Raw genomic sequence first — 21,026 nt, forward strand, 5'->3', positions numbered from 1 at the left:
ATTTAATAGGATTATTAAATTTTAGAAGTGGAATGATAGAGTTGGAAAGGATCTACAAAGTCTTCTAGTCTAATTTCCCATAGAAAAAAGGAAGCTGAGCCCAGAAGGTTAAATAATGGGCTAACCCTCATACAGGGTCTAAGTATTGCAGGTCCTTTTACAGAAGATAGAGCAGCTTAGAGTCAGGAAGAACTGAGTTCAAAAGTAGTCTTAGGTACTTACTAGTTAAATGAGCGTGTTTGAGCAAGTCACTTAAACCTTTGGCTACCTTGGTTTTCCCATCTGTAAAATAGGGATAATCATATCCCCTACCTCCATGGGTTGTTATGAGGATTGAATGGAGTAATAATTGCAAAGCACTGCATATAGAAAACCTATATAAATGACAGCTGATATTGCTATTAAGTAGCAGAAATGGGATATGAACTGTTCCTTTGGTCTATTTTTATAGTTCTTCCTATATAGTACTGCATGATCTCCTTAAAAGAAGATGGATTAACACATCTACATAAACTCAACCTGACTATTTTACAAAATTGATGACTCCGAAAAAACATGTAGTGATTAAGTAAAAACATAGTAACATTATTAATATTTCTTAGAGAAGCTTAATTAAGGTAAAATTTCATCAGAACAATGAGAGAAAGTAATACCAGATTCTACCTTGGGCAGTAAATACTAGTCTGGCTAAGCTAAAAAAAAAAAAAAAAATCACCAATGTCTTTTACACTTATATTTTAAAGGCAATGCTGTAGTTAAATGTTTACATATTTACTTTTTTATTATAGCTTTTTATTTACAAGATATATGCATGGGTAATTTTTCAGCATTGACTCTTGCAAAATCTTTTGTTCCAATTTTTCCCCTCCTACCCCCCAACCCCTCCCCCAGATAGCAGGTAGACTAATACATGTTAAATATGTTAAAGTATATATTAAATACAATTACATATTTACTTTTAATTGTATTATGGTTACTACTCATAGGCAAAGGTCTATTCTGGATGATCTAACTTTTCTGTTAGTGCTTCTTAGCTTTAACAATTAAAATGTACCACTTTTAGATTAAAAAAAATAAAAACATTTCCATCTGAAATGAAGTTGCTTAGAAAATGTTATTTTTTCTGAAAAATAGGTATGGTTTATATTCTACACACTTAATTTAATTTTTTTTTTGGCAAGGCAATCGGTAAGAAGTATTAAGTTCTAGAAGCTGGATTTGAATTCACGTCCTCACTTCAGGGTTGGTGCGCTATCTACTGTGACTCTTGCTGCCCCCTTTTTCTTTTCTTTTCTTTTTTTTTCTGTAAGCTTTTTAAAATCTAAATTGTGTATTAAATTAAATTTCTGGATTAAAGGGATTAATTATTAAAAGGGAGGGGACCTCAAGGGCCATTTATTAAAACTTATATCTGAAGAAGAATCAACTCAACAATATCCTCAACAATTCTACAACATCCCCAACAAGATACTCAAGTTTTCTTCTGAAGGGCTCTAGAATATGGAGATTATACCTCCTAAAACAATCCATTCTAATATTAGATAGGGTTAATTATTAGGAAGTTTATTCCTTACACAGAGTTTAAACCTACCTATCTGCAGTTTCCTCCTATTCCTCCTAGCTTTTACTCTAAGAATTTGAGAGTTTATCTAGTCTTTGTACAAATGAGGAAACCCAGGCAGAGACAGAGCATTTGATTTACCTAAGGTCATATTCATAATAAAGACATAATTGGTATTAAAAACCTAAATCATCTGAAAGAAAATATGAGCTCTTTAAAACAAAAGAATATCTATTAAAATCACAATCAGAATTTTTCATTTTATATTCTATTATTCTTTATTCCATGTTTAGTTAGGAGATCTTATCCTAGCTATAGAACTGAATGATAATTTCTACTTTGCTCTTCTGTTTCCTCTGTGACCTTTTATGTCTAAATCATGCAAATACTATTTTGACAGATCTCAATATAAAATAAACAAAGACTACTTTCTAGTGGTCCCAGTTGCTTCTGCTAAATATTAAGTTCTTACCTCAGTAGCTGTGGCCTAAAGTCACTATCAAAAAGATTTGCTAACACTAATATCTGTCTGCCCAGGTTGCATGTACCTTCGGATTCTAATGTTTATTGTGCAACAAGAAAATGATATTCGCACACATGTATTGTACCTAGACTATATTGTAACACATGTAAAATGTATGGTATTGCCTGTCGTCGGGGGGAGGGAATAGAGGGAGGGGAGGTAATTTGGAAAAATGAATACAAGGGATAATATTATAAAATATATATATATATAAAAAAAAAAAAAAAAAGATTTGCTAACAGAAATGAGACCATTCTCTTAGAGAGACAAGGGATTAGTATACCGGAAAGGAATATGGTTTGGTAAAATGATAGAGCATTCCATTAATAATGATTACTTTTCAGTTTATCAAGTTTAGAATAATATATGGATGAAATGAGTTTGATATGGCACAAAATCCTAGCATTCTATAGCTGAAGTAGCAATGTCAAATTATTAGGCACTTAATAGATCTCAGTGCTGGGGATATAAAGAAAGTGCCTGCTCTCAAACAGCTCATAGTCTAATGGGGAAGACAACATTCAAACAACTATGTATAAGTAAGATATATATATATATAGCACTCCTCATTTCTCACCAGACTTTGGAACTTTTCTGGCTTTTTTATAAGTTACTGAGCTCTCCATATCTCTCTTGGAGTTGGAGATGTGAGACTGGAGATAAAAAGAGAGATTAAGGACAGATAAGCAGATCTGAGAATCATCATCTGAAAGATGGGAGCTGGGGGGGGCTGTGGAAAGAATATTGGGGAACACTCATGGTTAGTGTTCTGAAGATCCAACAAAAGACCCAGAGAAGGAGTGGTCAGATAGGTAGAAGAATCAGAATGGATCAGTGTTATAAAAACCTAGGGTAAAAAAAAAGAGAGTATTGAGAATATGAGACTAATTGATAGTGTCCAAGGCTACAGAGAAGTCAAGAAGGAAAGAGACTGAGATTTGATATGGCAATTAACAGATCATTGGTAACTTTGGAAAGAGTACATTTGGTTGAAAGATACTGCACAGCTAGAAGGCAAGTGATAGAAAAGGAAGTAGAACATATTTAAGACAATTTTCCTCAAGAATCTAGTTATAAAAGTGAGGAGAAATATGGATCAATAGCTAACATTGGATAGATGAATCAGAGATGTGGCTTTTTTTTTTGATCTCTTAATAGGATTTTATTTTTTAAAGTTACATGTAAAGATAGTTTTTAACATTCGCATTTCTAAGATTTTAAGTTGCCAATATTTTCTCTCCCCAAGGCAGCAAGTAATCCAATATAGATTATACATGTACAATGATTTTAAACATATTTCAATATTAGTCATGTTATGAAAACAAATCAGAACAAATGGGAAAAAGCATGAGAAAGAAAAAGCATTCCCCTTCCCCCAAAAAAGATGAAAATAGTATGCTTTCATATGCATTCAGTCTCCATAGTTTTTCCTCTGAATGTTGATGGCCTTTTTCATCCTAAGGCTACTGGAATTTGTCGTGTAGAGGGCCATGGATAGTGGGGGAACCCTGGGTCAAGTACCTTCAGCCCAGAGGAACTTGCTAATGATGTTTGGATTGACTCTCCATCTCCCCTAAGAAATCAGGAGGTGGTGACCTGTGTTGTGATTGAAGCAGAATGCTATCAGGTGGCAAAGAGTGATACCAGGTGGCAAACTATGTAAACAACAGCAAGTTGTTTATTGGTTTCATGTGTGCAGTATATACTTGGTACCTGTACAGTATTGCTTTAGTTATATAAGGGTATTAAAGTATATAAGGGTGTGGAATATATTGGAACAAACGATCTCCATATTTTACCCATTCTCAGGAGTCTCACCTAATCACTCCTCCATTAAGACGGTATGTTTTGTCACCCCGGTATAGGGGTTCTATAAAGCATAATATGTTTTTTCACCCCCAACTTAGGGTCTCTCTAGAAAGCACACAACACCCTAGCATGGGGGCTCTAGAAAGCACAGTACATTTTGTCACTCCAACTTGGGGGCTCTAGAAAGCGGGACACAACAGTCTCGATCACTTTAGTGCTGAAAAGAGCTAAGTCTGTCATGGTTGATCACCACATAATCTTGCTGTTACTGTGTACAATGTTCTCTTGGTTCTGCTCACTTTACTCAGCATCAGCTCTTGTTAGGTTTTCCAATCCTTTCAGAAATCAGTATACTCATCATTTTTTATAGAGCAATTATATGTATGGAATATATATCATAACTTATTCAGACATTCTCCAATTGGTGGATAACCACTCAATTTCTAATTCCTGACATCACAAAAAGAGTTACTACAAACATTTTTCCACATGTGGGTACTTTTCCCTCTTTTATGATTTCTTTGGGATACAGACCTAGTAGTAGCAATACTGGATCAAAGGCTATGTCCAGTTTTATAGCCCAGATGGACTTTTTTTTAAAGATGGAGGAAACATGAGCATGTTTGTAGGTAGTAATGAAATAGATAATAGGGAAGGAGATGAAAATTAGTGAAAGTAGAGATGATAGAAGGGCAATATGCTGGAAAAGATGGGATAGAATGGAACCACTTGTACACATAGATAATTTTGCCATGACAAAACTGTGAGACAAGATAAAGAGATAGTGATATATCTAGGAGATGTGAGATGAGAAGGAGAGAAGAGAGACCTCTTAGGATGGCCTCAAATTTTGTTTTTTATTGAAATATGGCAAGTTTTTCATCTGAGAAAGTGGAAAGTAGGGGGATTATAAAAGATTTGAAAAGGGATGAAGGTTGGAAAAGCCATTTTGCCCAGTGGAACAATAAATCACATAGATTCAGGCCAGTGCCAATGGTCTTGTGATGGAGAGATCATGTGCACCGAGAGGGAGGACTATGGGAACTGAGAATTGATCACAATATAGTATTTTCACCTTTTTTGTTGTTATTTGCTTGCATTTTGTTTTCTTTCTAATTTTTTCCTTTTTGATTTGATTTTTTCAAAAATATGTATAGAAGAATTGCACATTTTAATATATATTGGATTACTTGCTATCTAGAGGAAAGATGGGGAGAGAGAAAAAATTTGGTACCCAAGGTTCTGCAAAGGTGAATGCTAAAAAATTTTCTATTCATGTTTTGAAAATAAAAAGGTTTACCTCTTTTTGTATATTTATATGTATATATTTATATTATAAATTATATAACATATATATTAAGGATTAGCAGGGCGAGTTCAATAACAATTTATCAAATGGTGTGTGGTGTATGAGTGAGACAGACAGACATGATGGACTTGCAGGAAGATTAGTTTAGCAGCTTAGTGGAAGATGGACTAGAGTGAGGAAAGACTTGAGACAAGGAGAACAAGAATATTACTGCAAGGAAGGAGGAGATATGGCCTGCAATGGAGTAGTGGAATGAAAAATAATAGAATGAACAACATAATCATTAAGTAAACAATTGTAATTATTTTAAAAGAGTTAATATAATTCTATCTCACTGAGTAGTAAAACAAAAATTTCACAGTAAGATAGTTTTTTTCCCCTAGTTTGAGGTTCTTCAACTGATTAGTTTTTATTTATGCTCTATTAAGAATGTATTTAGTATTTATGACTTTTTATTTGTTTTAGGTACCTCTATGTCCTAACACATGAATCACTTTTTGTTAAAAATTTCAGATGGGGCTGAAATATATGTGAGTTCTTTGGAAGTCCCACTTAGAAGACACCATAAATCCTTTAGATCTAGTTTCTATGGAAATTTGTTGAATTTCATATTTTTTCCTATTGAATTTTTAAATTTGTAAAAAAAAAAAAGTTGAATTTTCCTATTATGACATTATTACTGTCTAAATTTTCTTGCTTTTGACTATAAATTGCAATATACTTGGTGTTTATAAATTTAATATTGATATTGGTTTGTAGTCCATATCTCCTTTTAGCATAAATGTACTTTTCTTGTTTACGCTGTGAGTTTTTGTTCTTGGCTAATAGGATGATATGTTTTGAAGAATATACCTGATGCATGGAAAGTTTTGTTCTAGCCACTCATTTTCATTCTGTGGGGGGGAAAAATCCTGTTTTTTACTCCGTACATATATTTCTTGTAAGCACTTGTAAGATTATGGGGTTTTGTTTTCTTATTCTTCTTTATTCCTATTCTTATTCAATCTTTGTTTTTCCTTGATGATATTGTTTAATCCATTTATATATTTACATTATGTAAATGTATATATAACCTGTAAAGTCCGGACTAGCTCTCTGGAGTATCTTGGTACCAGCCCAAGTCCTTGGTCTTTGAAGAGGTAGGACTCATGTGGACGGTCAAACATAGAATCCATTTATTTCAAATTCTCTCAGATTTATATATCCTAATATCCTTACATAACTATAGCATTCTGCATATCATCGGGAGGGTTCCTTTTACTGTACTACAGCATCTTATAAGACCCTTATAAGAGGTCTTATAAGAAGTATACCTCGTCCAGGGTTCTCCACTATCTGTGGCCCTCTATACACACACACACACACACACACACACACACACACACACACACACACACACACACACACACACACAACTATATTAGGGATTTTTTTCATTTCTTTTTAAAAACATTATTTTTGTCCCTCCAGTTATTTTTGCTTACTCTACTTTAAGAAAACTCCCCAAATGCTTTCTTCCCCTCAACCTCAAGTCTCTCACATCTTCTTATTTGACAACCCTTTCTCTGAGTGAGGCTAATAACTTTGTGACTCTGATCATGAGATCCATTTTTACCTCATGTCCTCCTCATGACCTTTTTCTTTCCTATTTGCATGAGTCCATCCTTCCTACTCTTCTGGATAGTTAGTTGTTTTCAAGAACTAATTCCACTTTTCCTGAGGTAAAATTCTATCTATGAAGGCACAACCCTCTCTCAGAAGTAGTGGGTCTCTCTGAATTACAAATTCCTGTATATTTTACTCATTTTAGTGTTTAAATGTAACATGCACTCCTGGCAGTTAAGATTACTGGTCTGCCCTAGGCCCAACAGAGTACCTTTGACCACTGACCTTTGCAGTATCAGCTCTACCCAGCTTGCCTCCTCTGAGGCCTTCAAAATTCTCTGGCCATGATTTCTTGAATCTATAGTTTAATAACCAGTAGCACACTCAAGAACAGCCACGTGTAATCTTAAAAGCCTTTATTACACCTACTCACATAATGCCTTGACTTAATGCCCTGACTTGTTAGCTCCCTAGTGAACACCTGATCTGAAGACCCACGTGTTCACTACCAAACTCCTTACCTCTCTGGGCTATCCATCAGCTTGACTCAGCTACCCCAGGCTAGGGAGCCAGGCTAAAAAGAGCAACTGGCTGCAAGCAGTGGGCTTATAAAGGGCCTGTGAGGTCACACACACAGCCATCCAGAGAGAGAGTCGTCACCCATTACAAAGCTATCTCAATATGGCCAGAATCTCACCCACAGGGCAGTCCTATATCCACAGAGATTACTTCTGGGCCACTCAATTCTCCTGTTGCGTTGTGACCGCCCATTTAAAGGACCCTTACATTTAAATATGAGCTATTAAAGTCCCCATCATCATAGAACGTTTTCCTCTCCCCCTTAGGAATCTTCTTCAATGGGAACCCCTCTTATTACTGAATTGAGACTTCCTTTGCTATTTCACCCATTTTCCCACAGCCTTTCTTCCTGAAAAATTCTTTCCTTCTTTACTGTTTACTAATGATATGATTTGAGCATATAACATTGCCCTCTATATTTTTCTTATATATTGTCCTATATATTTTTCCAACCAACAAACAAAAACCCCAAACACATTGCTTCGCTGGCAGATGGTGTGGTATAAGTTTTAATTCATGGTGTTTCAGTCCTGTTCTGCTACTTTTTCAAATATGACTTCACCTTTCTCCTTTTTTCTCCTGGTGTAGAGAAAAATTTCTTAATGGTCTCTCTGTTATTTTTAGTTGTTGCTTTTAACCTCATAGGTCTCTATTTAGTTTGTTTTCTTTTGCCTTTTCATTTTCTGGGGGTAATTTATTCCATTAATTATTCTGTCCCTAGTAACTATACTTATTTACTTTGTGTTTTGATTATCTGGGATGCTTACAGAACAAAAAATTTGCTCATATTTGTATTTTTATAAATTAGAATAATTGAATTGCATTTCTTTTATTATATTTATCATAAACATTTATTAAAAGTCCATCTTTTTTTCATTGATAACATTTAGGTTTGCAGGGTTTATCACCTGCTCTTCAGAATAAATTAATTCATTTTCTTCTCCTATTTCTGTGCTATTTAAATTTCCTTTATATTTGAAAGCTTTTCTTCTTCTGTTCCCATGCAGAATTTGTTGTCACTAAGATTGTTAAATTATATGTCTTAGAATTTGCAAAATAGATTTTTTTGAGCTGTAAACAATTTTGATTGCCATTTTTTCTGTATTCAGATGTTTTGGAGCATTTTCTTAAATTATTTCTTATATGAAAGTATTTAGGATTTTTGAATTATGTATTTCTGGAGACCTATAACCCTTCAGCTGTCTCTACACATTCTGTCTTTCAGCATCAGTTATTTTACTTGTATAGATGATATGTCTTCTTTTAATATTCCATTTCTGGATCCTGAGTCTATCATCCAAAGTATTAGCAAGATCTCCTAGCTTTCTGGCATTTGCAAATTCGAAAAACATGCCATCTATGCCTTCTTCAAATCATTAACAAAAATGTTAAATAGAAAAGGACCAAGCATAGATCCTTAGGGAACTATATTAGAGATTACCTACCAAGGAGAACATATGCTCAGACCTTAAACTTTTATCTCATTGATGTGGAAATTTCCTCCAAAGATGCAGACAGCAACACATATATTCCTTCCCATTCTATGCAATTTTTGTCTATTCTTCTTACCAAAAAGGTCACAATATACCCAGAGCCTTCCCTTATTTTTCTTGATGGAAGAGGATTATCAGTGGAACATATGACTTCACTGATTTACCCTTACTTTTCCTATATAACCAGTATTTTTCTTTTTGCATAATATATCTCCTTGATAACAATTTTTACTCTAGTTCTTATTCACAGCACTAAATTTTTTGTTGTTGTTCATGTTGTGATGATAATGAAGAGGACATTGGGTCTGCTCAGGTTGGAAGAGCAGCATCCATTCAATTTGCTTCTACTACCAACCAGGACAGGAACTTTGATATACTCTATTTCTGACCTGCATTAGTTCCCATTTCCTTAAGCAGTTTGTGGAACCTCGTTCCCAAGGACTTCTCATTCTGCACTGGGCTTATTGTGGAAACATTGGAGAACTTGTTATTTGAAGTGATCCACTAATCTCAGCCTCCCCAGTATCAAGAATAATAGACATATGTTATCATAGCCAGCCATAATTCTGCTATGTACTGTGAGTTTACTCATCTATAGTAGGTGTCTGAACAATTTTCTAAATGATATTCATCATTAATTCTTTATAGACTGTAATTTCTATGACTCTACAAAAACATTATAGGATAAGTTTGAGGTCCTACCATTTACAGAATTCACTTTTTATTTCTGAAAAAAACTGGAAATGCCTATCTTCACATATGTATCACTTTAGTATTCCACAAAGTTTTTCGAGATTACTGACAACAGTTCAGCAATCACATTATCACAATTTTTTTCAATTCCCTAGCAAGTTGTGACTTGAACTCATTAAGAACTGCTAATTCTCCCTTACTATTTGCCTTTCTCGAGCTGGGGATCACTTCCTATTAGCCATTATTGTTCCATGTTTTCCATTTCAAAGATCATTCTCCTTGGCAGAAAAATGAGAAGCAAAATAGATTTAAGTAATTTTGTTTTCTGTTGACATGATCTTAACTATATCAACATGGAATCTTATTCTTTCCCCCACTTTAGATTTTATTTACTTTTATTTTCCACTTTTTTCATATATATGTTTTTCATTCTTGAGACATTTTCCCAGTAAGTAAAAACATAAAAAGTAAATTTGCAGTTCTATTAAGAAAAATATATCCAACATAGCCAATTTTCTTTCTTTCTTCCTTCCTTCCTTCCTTTCTTTTTTTTCTTTCTGCTGAGGCAATTGGGGTGAAGTGACTTGCCCAGGGTCACAAAGCTAGGAAGTGTTAAGTGTCTGAGACCAGATTTGAATTCAGGTCGTCCTGACTTCAGGGCTAGTGCTCTATTCACTGTGCCACCTAGCTGCCATATCAGTATAATTTTTATAAAAATATTTCTCATTTGTTTTGAGGAGATTTCACATCAGGGAAAATAAATACTAATTCTAAAGACTTTGACAGGCAACTTTGCATTCCCAAGATTACTAGGACTATAAGAAAATATAAAAAAAAAACTTTTTCAATGCATTGAACCAAATAGTTTCAAGCATGTATTTAATGTCCTTAAAACTTAAATATGTGGTAGTGGAGAGGTCCTGAGAAGAAATGCTATTTTGCTTTATATACTTTTGAGTACAACCTTAGAAATAAGGCATTATACATCAAAGAAATTTAATTTCAGGAATAAACTAAAAGAAAATTTCAATGAATATGCAAAGATTACTATCACATGAAAGCCAATGTAATGGATGAACCTTTGTATTCATGCACTTTATAAAATAAAATCAAGTGTTCCTTTAGAATTCTTAAATCTGGATGATCATCAGATACTATGAGTTCTAATATTATGTTAAACAAGTTAAATAAAATCAATGTTCAAATGAAAGATAAAAAATTAAATTAGAATTCATATTGCATGCAAGAGAAATTTTCTGATTACTAGAGTCAAATGAAATATATAGAAAATCAAGCTACTTACTAGTATTAGTTAGTAAGTATTGAATTACTCTTTCTCAGAATAAAAAACCTAAGTTATTGTCTTCTATTGATTATCTCCAACTTATCTTGCATATAACTTGTTTGTATAGAGACCTTTTGATTTTAAATACCCATTAGACTATGAGCTCCATGAGAGAAGGGATGTTTTGCTTTTTTTTTAATCTTCAGTATTTAATGCAGTGCCTGGAATATAGCAGGTGTTTAGTCAATGTTTAATGACTGACTGATTATTGATAATTAAAAAAAAACACTGCTATTAAGAACTCCTTAAATAATTACAAGTAAAATAAAACTTAAGGACTATAAATAAAACAAGATAATAAGTATTATTTTACAGAAATTTTAAATTTTCTTTTTGGAATTTGAAGAAGCATAAAGCATAGTTTCTAATAGTTTATAGATTCTTTAAAAAAGTGATGAACTTCTCCATCTAATACATTAGATTACTAGAATATAGCATGATATGCTATAAGTAGCCTATTTATTCACATGAGTCATGATTTAAGCCAATAATTCACAGGAAACAAAGAAATATATCCTGGATAAACATAATTATCACTTTTTTTTTTCTTACCACTGTTTAAAGCAAATGGAAAAGCTTAAAGGAAGAAAAACAGCATGCTGCTATCATTTAGAAATATCATCCTTTTATGTAGTAAACTGCTTTATATGTAATAAAAATCAAAATACATAGAATTAACTTAAAAATTAAATTGTCATAAATCTGGTTTAGTAGGTATTACAATATTTTAAGGAAGACAAAATGATCACTTATGACAAGCTATTAATCTTTAGAGAATAAGAGGCTACATTGATCTTCAAAGAGATTCTGATTAATTTTTCATTGTTTCTCTACTGAATGTTAGCAAAACATGTTTCAAGAAGGGTATAAAATCAAACATACGACTGAAAAATACTAAAAAAAAAAAAACCTAAAAGATCTCTTCAAGGAACAAATAGTTACCACTCTTCTGTCTATAAACTGAAACTTGATATTTCAAAAATATCTTTTCTAAAAAAGAGGAAAGTATATACCAACAAAATGTCATTTAATATTACACAAATGTGGCAAATTTAAAATTTAATATATCATTCAGCAGATTGTCTTCAATTCAATATGCATTTATTAAGCACCACTATGTGCCAGGAATAATATGAGGAAGGAATACAAAGGCAAAATTGAAACAATTCCAGACATCAAAATGCTTAGCTGTACTACAAGGAAACAATCTGTTCAAAGATAAGTAAATAACAATATATCCATATCTAAATATTTTTTTAAATACAATGTAATTACTAGGCAGGGAATAGATGTAGAACATTGGAAACTGAGAGATTCAGGAAAGATTTTGCTTAGTAAGCAGTACTTGATCTAAGCCTTGGAACAAGAGGTTTTATAAGATAGGGAAGAAAATTTCAAGCAAAGTATAGAATCCTTATTCTCAAGGAACTCAGTGTTTATTGAGGGAGATAATATGAAAATAATTAGATAAAACAAAATATATGAAAGATATAATCTCAAAGGGAAGGAAATAAGATTGAGGAGCAAAATGCTTTTTTTAGGGGTGGGAAACTATAACATGTTAGACAGTTTAATACATTGGTTGTAATACCTACCACTAAAAACATAAAATTGTACCTACATTTTTAAAAATCTTCCTTCAATAAAGAAATTATATTCATCAGATTTTCTTAACAGACTGATATATTTGTAAAATATTTGGAAAAGGTTTCTTTAAAAAGGTAATAATAAGCATTTACACAGAATTTTAGAGTTTGCAAAAAACTTTCCAAATATCTCATTTGATCTCCCTATAATTCTTAGAGGTATGTTTCTCATTTTTCAGAAAAGGAACTGAAGACAAATAGAGGTTAAGTGAGTTACTAGAGTCTGGATTTGAACTTGGGGTCCTGATTCCAAGTACAGCATTCTATTCAGGGTGCTACATCACAGCCAAAAAAGTGTGATTTAGTAGATATCTGAAGGAAACCAAGGAAAGCAGGCAATGGAGTTGGAGAGAAAGAGAGTTCCAGGCCTGGAGGATTAGCAGTAAAAATACATGGAGTCTGGAGATGGAATACTGAGTATTAGCAACAGTAATGAGGCCACTGGTTTGTAAAGTTATGTAGTAGGGGAGAGAAGGGGGAAGGTATAAGAAGGTTAAGGGGCTTTTTGAGTATGGGGGAAACAGGCATATTTGTAGGTAGTAGAGAAGCAGTCAACTGATAGGAAGAGATTAGTGAGAGATAGAAGGTTGGATGAAATAGAATCGCATGTGCATGTAGAAAGATTTATCTCAGCAAAGAAAAGGGCTACCTCTTCATGTGAGAAAAGACTGCAAGCCATGATAGTCATGGAAAGTATTCAACTGGTGCAAAATGAAGAGGACATACAGTGAATGACTTCAATTTTTTTGACAAAAGATGAAGCAAGATTTAAATTTTAAAAGCTTGGGGGAGGGATTTGAGAAAGTATGAAAAGGCTTGAAAATGTCATTGTGGTGAGCAGGATAGTGAATGGGTTGGAAATATAACAGAATTGCCTTGCTACAGAGAGGGTCCAATTGAGATTATTTAACATAAACTTGTAGGGAATTTAAGTCATCATGGTTTCATATTGTTGTCAAAATTTGTCCTTCCTTCTTGAAGAGGACTATGACACCAAGGAGATGATGCCAGGATTTGCAAATGAATTGGATTTAAATAAGAGAGGAGTGTATAGTCAACAGGCTCACTTTCTCCTCTAGAGCCATCTGGGTCCAATGGCCAGATATAGATTAGGACTATTGGAGATGGCCCTGAATGCAACAGGAGACCTTGGCCTCTTTAAGTTTTTTTTTTTTTTTTTTTTTTTTTGTTTTTGTTTTTTGTTTTGTTTTTTAAATAGGTCTCAGTTTGACTGAAGCAACACCTAGTCAGTAATTAAGGCTAAGGAGTAAATGGCCTTTTTTAAAGGAGTAAAGGTAGCAGATTATGGAAATAATATCAAAGGGGAAAGACCTTCTACAGTATAAAGGGGCAAGGGACTTGATGGAAGAGATAGTGGATCTGAACTTGTTTAACATGGGACCAAAATAGGGAAATCAGCTGTACAGAGGTGATAATCTGGGGTAGGACTTAGAAGCAAAGATGTGGGTGGGGATCATTTGCCATTTCCTTCTCTGGTAAAATAAAGCAAATACAAACAAAATGACTTGCCTAGATTCACATAGCTAATAAGAGCCTGAGACTGGATTTGAAATTAGGTCTTCCTAACTCCAGACCCAGCATTCTACCTGAGAGACCTAACTGCCTCCAATTTTTGGTTAATGTTAAAAGTAGAAAAATCCCAAAATTAAGTCCTATAAATGTTTAATATCTTTGGTAGTCATTGTGAGTTCTGTTGTATTCTCCTACCAGCAGGTACAAAGCAGAAAGAAACCTCTACACTCTACTGAGAAGGTCAGTTTTCAAATTGTGTTCTATATCATCTTCAGAGTTTCAGAAGGGCAATACCTATTGTTAGCTCCCTGTATAGAAATGGTTGTAGCAGACAATCTATCACAAAGACCTGTGTTGCTACTATGTGAAGAGCTGGATTTCTAGGTATAAAATGTAATACTGATGGGGGTTGAGGTCCCTTTAAGATTCCTTTCTAATTGCCCAAGCCATGGCTGACCTTGATTCACAAATCCTGGTCAAAGGCATCCTTTGAGTATCCGGGCCCAACCCCCACTACCAGCTCAGCTTCCCCCAGCCCTCACCTGATCTGAGCTAACTGAAAAGCCTTACCCCACAAGAACTTGGGGGGTACCGCCTATCATCTTCTAGGTATAAAAGAAACGAGCCGGAGCGCCCTCTTTGCAGGAGTCTTCCCAGCCAATACATGATATCCTTCCAGCCATGTAAGGGTTCTTGCCCACCCAATGGCCACCTCTGGCCCTGGCATCTTTCTAACTTAACTTTACTTCCAAATTCCTACAATAAACCTTTTATTTATCAATCTAGGTTTTTGGGCCTGTAAATTCATTTTACAGGGGACACTGCGTCTCATGGGATTATCTTATTATCTATGTGCCGAAGAAATGGGGTTTCCCCTTTCCTTTCCCTCATTAATACAAAGGCTTCTATAACCTTTGAAAACCTTTGCTGAAGATATCTGATTGGTTTTTTTTTTCCACTGTAGTTCTCAAGGGTATTAGATATTGCTCCAGAATGAATAATGGCATAGCATAAAAAAATTACAAAAATTACTAACCGTAGAACTTTGGTCTCTGTTATCGGCTAACAAGACTTCAAACATTTTGGCAACTTCTTCTTTGAGAGAGATATTGTGTTTTTTTAAAGCAGAAACATGCCTTAATAACTGATCTCTTAATGCACCAGAGTTAAATAGTTCTTCAGAGCTGTAAAATGGAAATATAGAAAAAAATCAATTTTTCACATTAATTACTAATCATTTACAGAATGAGGCTTGAAATGTTTTCAAGGTCTCCAAAACTAAGAGCAAACTTTTAAAATAGGGATAATTAAAATATAATCTTAAACTTAGCTTTACAAGGGGATATATGCCTTCTTAGTTAACTCTGCTTGCAATTAAAATATGCTACTTTGGATTTAGCATCACAGTCTTTAAAGCTAGTCTTTCCATAAGCATATAATTAGTTTTTGTTTGTTTGTTTGTTTTTTGCTGAGGCAATTGGGGTTAAGTGACTTGCCTAGGGTCACATGACTAGAAAGTGTTAAATGTCTGAGGCTACATTTGAATTCAGATGCTCCAGACTTCAGGGCTCCTGATTAGTTTATTTTCTTACCAAATTTCTTTTAATAACATTTATTTTAAGAAGCTGAACCAAAAGTATTAACTAGTATTAATAATACTTTATTTGAAAAGCTAAAAATCACAGTAAGATCAAAAGTAAAAGAAACACCATAGGATGTAACGTGCTCTCCTGGCAGTTTACTAGTCTGTCCTAGACCCCCCAGAGTACCTTTGACCACTGTGCTTAGCAGTGTGAACTCTACCCGGCTCGCCTCCTCTGAGGCCTTCAAAGGTCTCTGGCCACAATCTCTTGAATCTATAGCTTACTAACCGGTAGCGCACTCAAGAACAGCCACCTGTAATCTTAAAAGCCTTTATTATACCTACTCACATAATGCCCTGACTTGATGCCCTGACTTGTTGGTTCCCGAGTGAACACCTGGTCAGAAGACCCACAAGTTCACTCCTAAAACCCTTACCTCTTTTGGCTACCCATCTTGGCTTGGCCGCCCAGGCTAGGGAGCCAGGGTGAAGAGCGCCAGGTTAAAGAGAGCGACTGCTGCCTGCAGTGGGGTTATAAAGGGCCTGTGAGGTCACACACACAGCCAATCAGCGAGTCACCCATTACACAAAGCTATCTCAAAATGGACAGGATCCCACCTACAAGGCAGTCCTAATATCCACAGAAATTTCTTCCAGGCCTCAATCTCCCGAGGCACTGTGGTGCTGCCCATTTAAAGAGCTCTTACAATAGGATGATGATGTAACTTCTTGTTTAATTAGATATCATCCTTAACTGTACATATTGGCTGCTACTTTTTCTGACTTTTGTATCCTTTCACAAGCTTGAGTAAACACTTTTTTCAATTCATTTTTACTTCTAAACTCAGTGTCAAAACCATTCTGGAAAGGTGTTCATAGCTCTAGTTCTTCTGATCAGTTTTCTGTCACAAATTCTTGTACACAGCATTTCACAACTTTAAGCATGTTACCTTTGAAACAAAAGCTTCCAAAGTTAAAGTTAGGGTTTCCTGGAAGGCATTACGCACTTTCCTCTTTGGACTAATCCTAAGAGCATGTGATCAAACAATTGGAAGGTAGGAAAACAGGCACTAACTCACCCTCATGGTAACAGCCAAACCTGAGTTTGTCTCAAATATACCCATACCTGCCTTTATTTCTCAACACTCCCTTTCCTTCGCCTGTGTAAACTTCCAATCTTCCCCCCCTTTTGAAACAGTTTCAGTCTGCCAGGCACACCTTAGCAATTATCTACATAGATAACAGAAGTAAAATTCAACTTCTTCATTCTTGCACCCTAAAACCTTAAAACCATGTAAGGTGCTCTTAAAAGAAAGGCTATTGTGGTGGTTACACCATGAAGGTCACATATTATCCTCTGTTCCTCAAATCAGGCTTAACTCTCATCACACCTCCCTTGATGCTTTATACACCTAGTGATTTGAAATACAAAAGCATAAATTTGGGCTCAGGGAGGGTTGTCAGAATCTTTTTCTGAGCTCCAACTGCTTGTATGTCACTTCCTTCAGTTTCTGACTCAGTCACTTATAATGTTCTGTTCTCTAAATTGTAATCATTATCTGGGAGCAGGTTTCTTGGGGAGCTTCTGGAGGCAGCCTTGGCTTCAGTTCAGTTCAATAATCCCAAATCCAGCCAGGAGTTGGAAAAAAAAAGTCTTTTACTGTCTCTTTCCAAATCTTATTTCCTTCACTTGGGGCTCCACTAGTTTTCTGGAGGCCTTCCTCTCTTCTTGGTTCCCGAGAGTTCTTGTCCAAATCTCTCCAGCCAGCATAATGGTGGAAATGGGAATGAATCTTGAATCTTCCTCTGAGATTGTGGGCTTGTGGGTTTCTGCCTTGTGAATCTCCTGGAAGTCATTCCTAGTTCTGAATTTCCTTCCAGTGGGCTTGTCCTTTTATATGTTCTAAAGGTGTGAAATCTAATGTGTGAACCAATGAGTGAACTTCTTTAAAGGTGTGAACTAAGTACATTACCTTGTCTCAAGTTCTGGCCCATAACATCTTCTTGTAGTATCAGATCAATCATACTGAATTAGATAATTATTGCCTCTATTTATTTCAGTGACTTAGCACCTTGTAAGAATCCTAACAGTCATTAAGGAAGAAAAGAATATTTTATATTCTTTTTATTCATATATTAGGTTTTAAACATTAATTTAGTAATGTTTTAATTTGACTTCATAGTTTATAAATGCCTTTTATATTTTGTAAAAAAAAGAAAATAGCCTAAGACTGCAAGAGTACTTACAACAGATGGATTTTTGTCTACATCACAGATTAAAACATTACAGTTCCCTCCAAAACCACTCCTCTTCCGAATTCTTCAATTAGTATCGAAGGGCACTCTACCATTCCAATTACCCAGATTCTCATTATCTTGGTGTCACTTCTGACTACTTACTTTCCCTTATCCATATATACAAATCAGTTGCCAAATCTTGTCAATTCTACCTCCATAATTTCTCTCCCATCACACTGCTGGCTAGGCAGTCTAATGTATAGAGTGGGGGACCTAGAATCAAGAAGATCTGAGTTCAACTCTGAACTCAGTTACTCTCAGTGGTACTTTGGGTAAAATGCTTAACCTCTCTGTTTGTTTCAGTTGCCTCATCTTTCAAACGTTGTTGATAATAATAGCTCCTGTTTCTTAGGGTTATTGTTATCACATGAGATAATACTTGTAAAGCACTTAGGACAGTGCTTCACACATAATAAGCACTATATAAATATTAGCTATTATTTCCTTCTCTCTATTTGCACAATTCAGGGCCTCATCATTTTTTAACTGGGCTACTACAACTTATTGAACTTATTGAGGAAGGAAAGAAAATCCTACAAGGTTACAGATAACACCTATCAAGATTTAGATAAGATGATAAGTTTGAGTACTGTGAACCTCCCCCTCCCTCCCTGAGGCTGTGGTTAAGTGACTTGCCTAGAGTCACACAGCTAGGAAATGTTAAGTGTTTGAGACCAGATTTGAACCCCGGTCCTCCTGAACTCAAGGCTGGTACTCTATCCACTGTGCCACCTAGCTGCCCCCTCAGTACTGTGATCCTTAAAAGAGATTGGTTAAGATGGTTCCAGGGGCAGGAGGAAGAGACTGACGATGGTACTAGGAAATAAGGAGTATTCCAATATCTCAATCATGATTATTAAGTTGGAGATATTAGAAAAAGAGTAATAAGTAATGGAAAAGGTGATGGGGAATATGTTGTCAAGAGAGCATTATTTCTACTTGAACAATAAAAGATTGGAAAAGCTAAACTTTAATTAGTTTAAGATGAGAGTAAGATTTATTAAATTATTGAGCAGGCATTCCCAGAGGTAACTAAATCACTAGCATAGGATGAATAAAGGAGATAGGGCTATGGCAATCATTTAAAAAGAATTAAATAGAATCTTTGAACAGAGATATTAGGTTATTAAACAACAAAAAAGTATTTTATTTTGTGATTTTTTTTTGGCATCAGGAAAACATCTTATTTTCTAATATTACAAAAAGAAATGAAACAAATTTTCTTTTTTTTTAAGACTGATTATTTCAATTAATACCCAAAATGTACAATTCTATAGAAATTTATCAAAATAATTAGTCAATATTTTGATTTTTAAATCAGTTTTTTTGTGAGTTCAGGTAAAGAAAAGCAATTGATTATGGCCATCTCTCTGATAAAAATGAATTTTTAAATCCACAAAACCAAAGATCAGACATTATGTGATTAAGGCAATTACTGCTATAAGGCCTCACCTAAAATTGACTTTTTATTTATGATTGCTATTCACAAATGAAGAAGCTAAGAAAAATGACGCTAAACTGTTAGGATTCTTACAAGGTGCTAAGTCACTGGAATTGGTAGAGACAATAGTTATCTAATTTAGCATGGTTCAGTATGATTGATCTGATCCTACAAGGAGATATTATGGGCCAGAACTTGAAACAAGGTACTAAGTAGAATTTAGGAGGCAGTGATTTAATCCTACAACCATTATTTGTTGTAGGAAACCTGGAAAATGAATGGATACCCATCAATTGGAGAATGGTTGGGTAAATTGTGATATATGAATGTTATGAAATATTATTGTTCTGTAAGAAATGACCAGCAGGATGAAAAAGAGAGGCTTGGAGAGACTTACATGAACTGATGCTAAGTGAAATGAGCAGAACCAGGAGATCATTATGCATTTCAACAACAATATTTTATGAGGATGTAGTCTGATGGAAGTGGATATCTTCGACAAAGAGAAGATCTAATTCAGTTCCAATTGATCAATGATAGATAGAATCAGCTACACCCAGAGAAGTAATACCGAAATGAGTGTAAACTGTTGGCATTTTTATTTTTCTTCCCAGGTTATTTTTACCTTCAGATTCCAAGTCTTCCTGTGCAACAAGAAATTCGATTTTGCATACATATATTGTATATAGGATATACTATAACATCTAACATGTATAAGACTGTCTGCTATCTAGGGGAAGGGGTGGAGAGAAGGAAGGGAAAAATTGGAACAGAAGTGAGTGCAAGGGATAAAGTTGTAAAAAATTACCCATGCATATGTACTGTCAAAAAAAAAAGTTATAATTATAAAATTAAAAAAAATTAAAGAAAAAAACCCCAAATAATGGTTTCCTAGTGATATAATGATTGGTATGTACTCAGTGTGCAGCATATAAGCAAGAAGCTCTTGGGACCAGATACAGAAGCTTACTAGAAGCTCTCGGAGGAGGAGACAGATTCATTCCATTTTCCACCTTTGTGCTGCCTGGAGACATTTTGAGGGAGCAAGAGACAAAAGCTGGCAGAGGCAAAGGACTAGCAGTAGGAGCTCCCAGAACGGAGGAGAGAGATAGACTTCCAAGCAAGCTAACTGGGAAGGAGACAATAAAAGATTTGTACTTTAACTCCTGGCTGCATTTGTGGTGATTATACTGAACAAAAACTAAGGCTGCCTCCAGAAATCCCCCAAGAAACCTGCTCCCAGAGAATATTACATTTAGAGAAGAACATTACACTAAACTACTTGTACAAGGTCACACACCAAATGAAAGGTAACTGAAACTACAAAACTAGCCTTTTATTTCTGTTAGGCCTAACTCTTAGAGAATCCAATTAAACTTTCTTACCCAACATCAATGGACAAAAATTAAGTGAATTAAATAAGAATATTTTTAAAGTAATAATTTTAGTACTGATTTGGGTTTGTGGTTTTCTATCATTCATTTGATTCTACTTCTCTTGGCACCTGAGCTCTATAGCATTATAAAAAGAAACCAAAAATTCTAAATAAAATTTAAAAAAACGAGAATTTGGAGAGATTAATATTTACTTTGTATTGAAAAATTATATA

At 34.6% G+C, this 21,026-nt stretch overlaps 1 protein-coding gene across 4 annotated transcripts in view; it reads right to left on the reverse strand.

Annotated features, from left to right (window-relative positions):
- Positions 1–21,026, reverse strand: part of KIZ (kizuna centrosomal protein) — a 213,162-nt gene that overhangs the window by 36,206 nt on the left and 155,930 nt on the right. For all 4 annotated transcript variants that reach the window (XM_074287740.1, XM_074287741.1, XM_074287743.1 and 1 more), the window contains one exon: positions 15,133–15,280. In XM_074287740.1, coding sequence (XP_074143841.1) covers positions 15,133–15,280 — 148 coding nt within the window. The remainder of the gene's footprint in view (positions 1–15,132; positions 15,281–21,026) is intronic.

Source organism: Sminthopsis crassicaudata, chromosome 2, assembly GCF_048593235.1.
Source record: "Sminthopsis crassicaudata isolate SCR6 chromosome 2, ASM4859323v1, whole genome shotgun sequence".
In the NCBI taxonomy this organism is placed as follows: domain Eukaryota; kingdom Metazoa; phylum Chordata; class Mammalia; order Dasyuromorphia; family Dasyuridae; genus Sminthopsis; species Sminthopsis crassicaudata.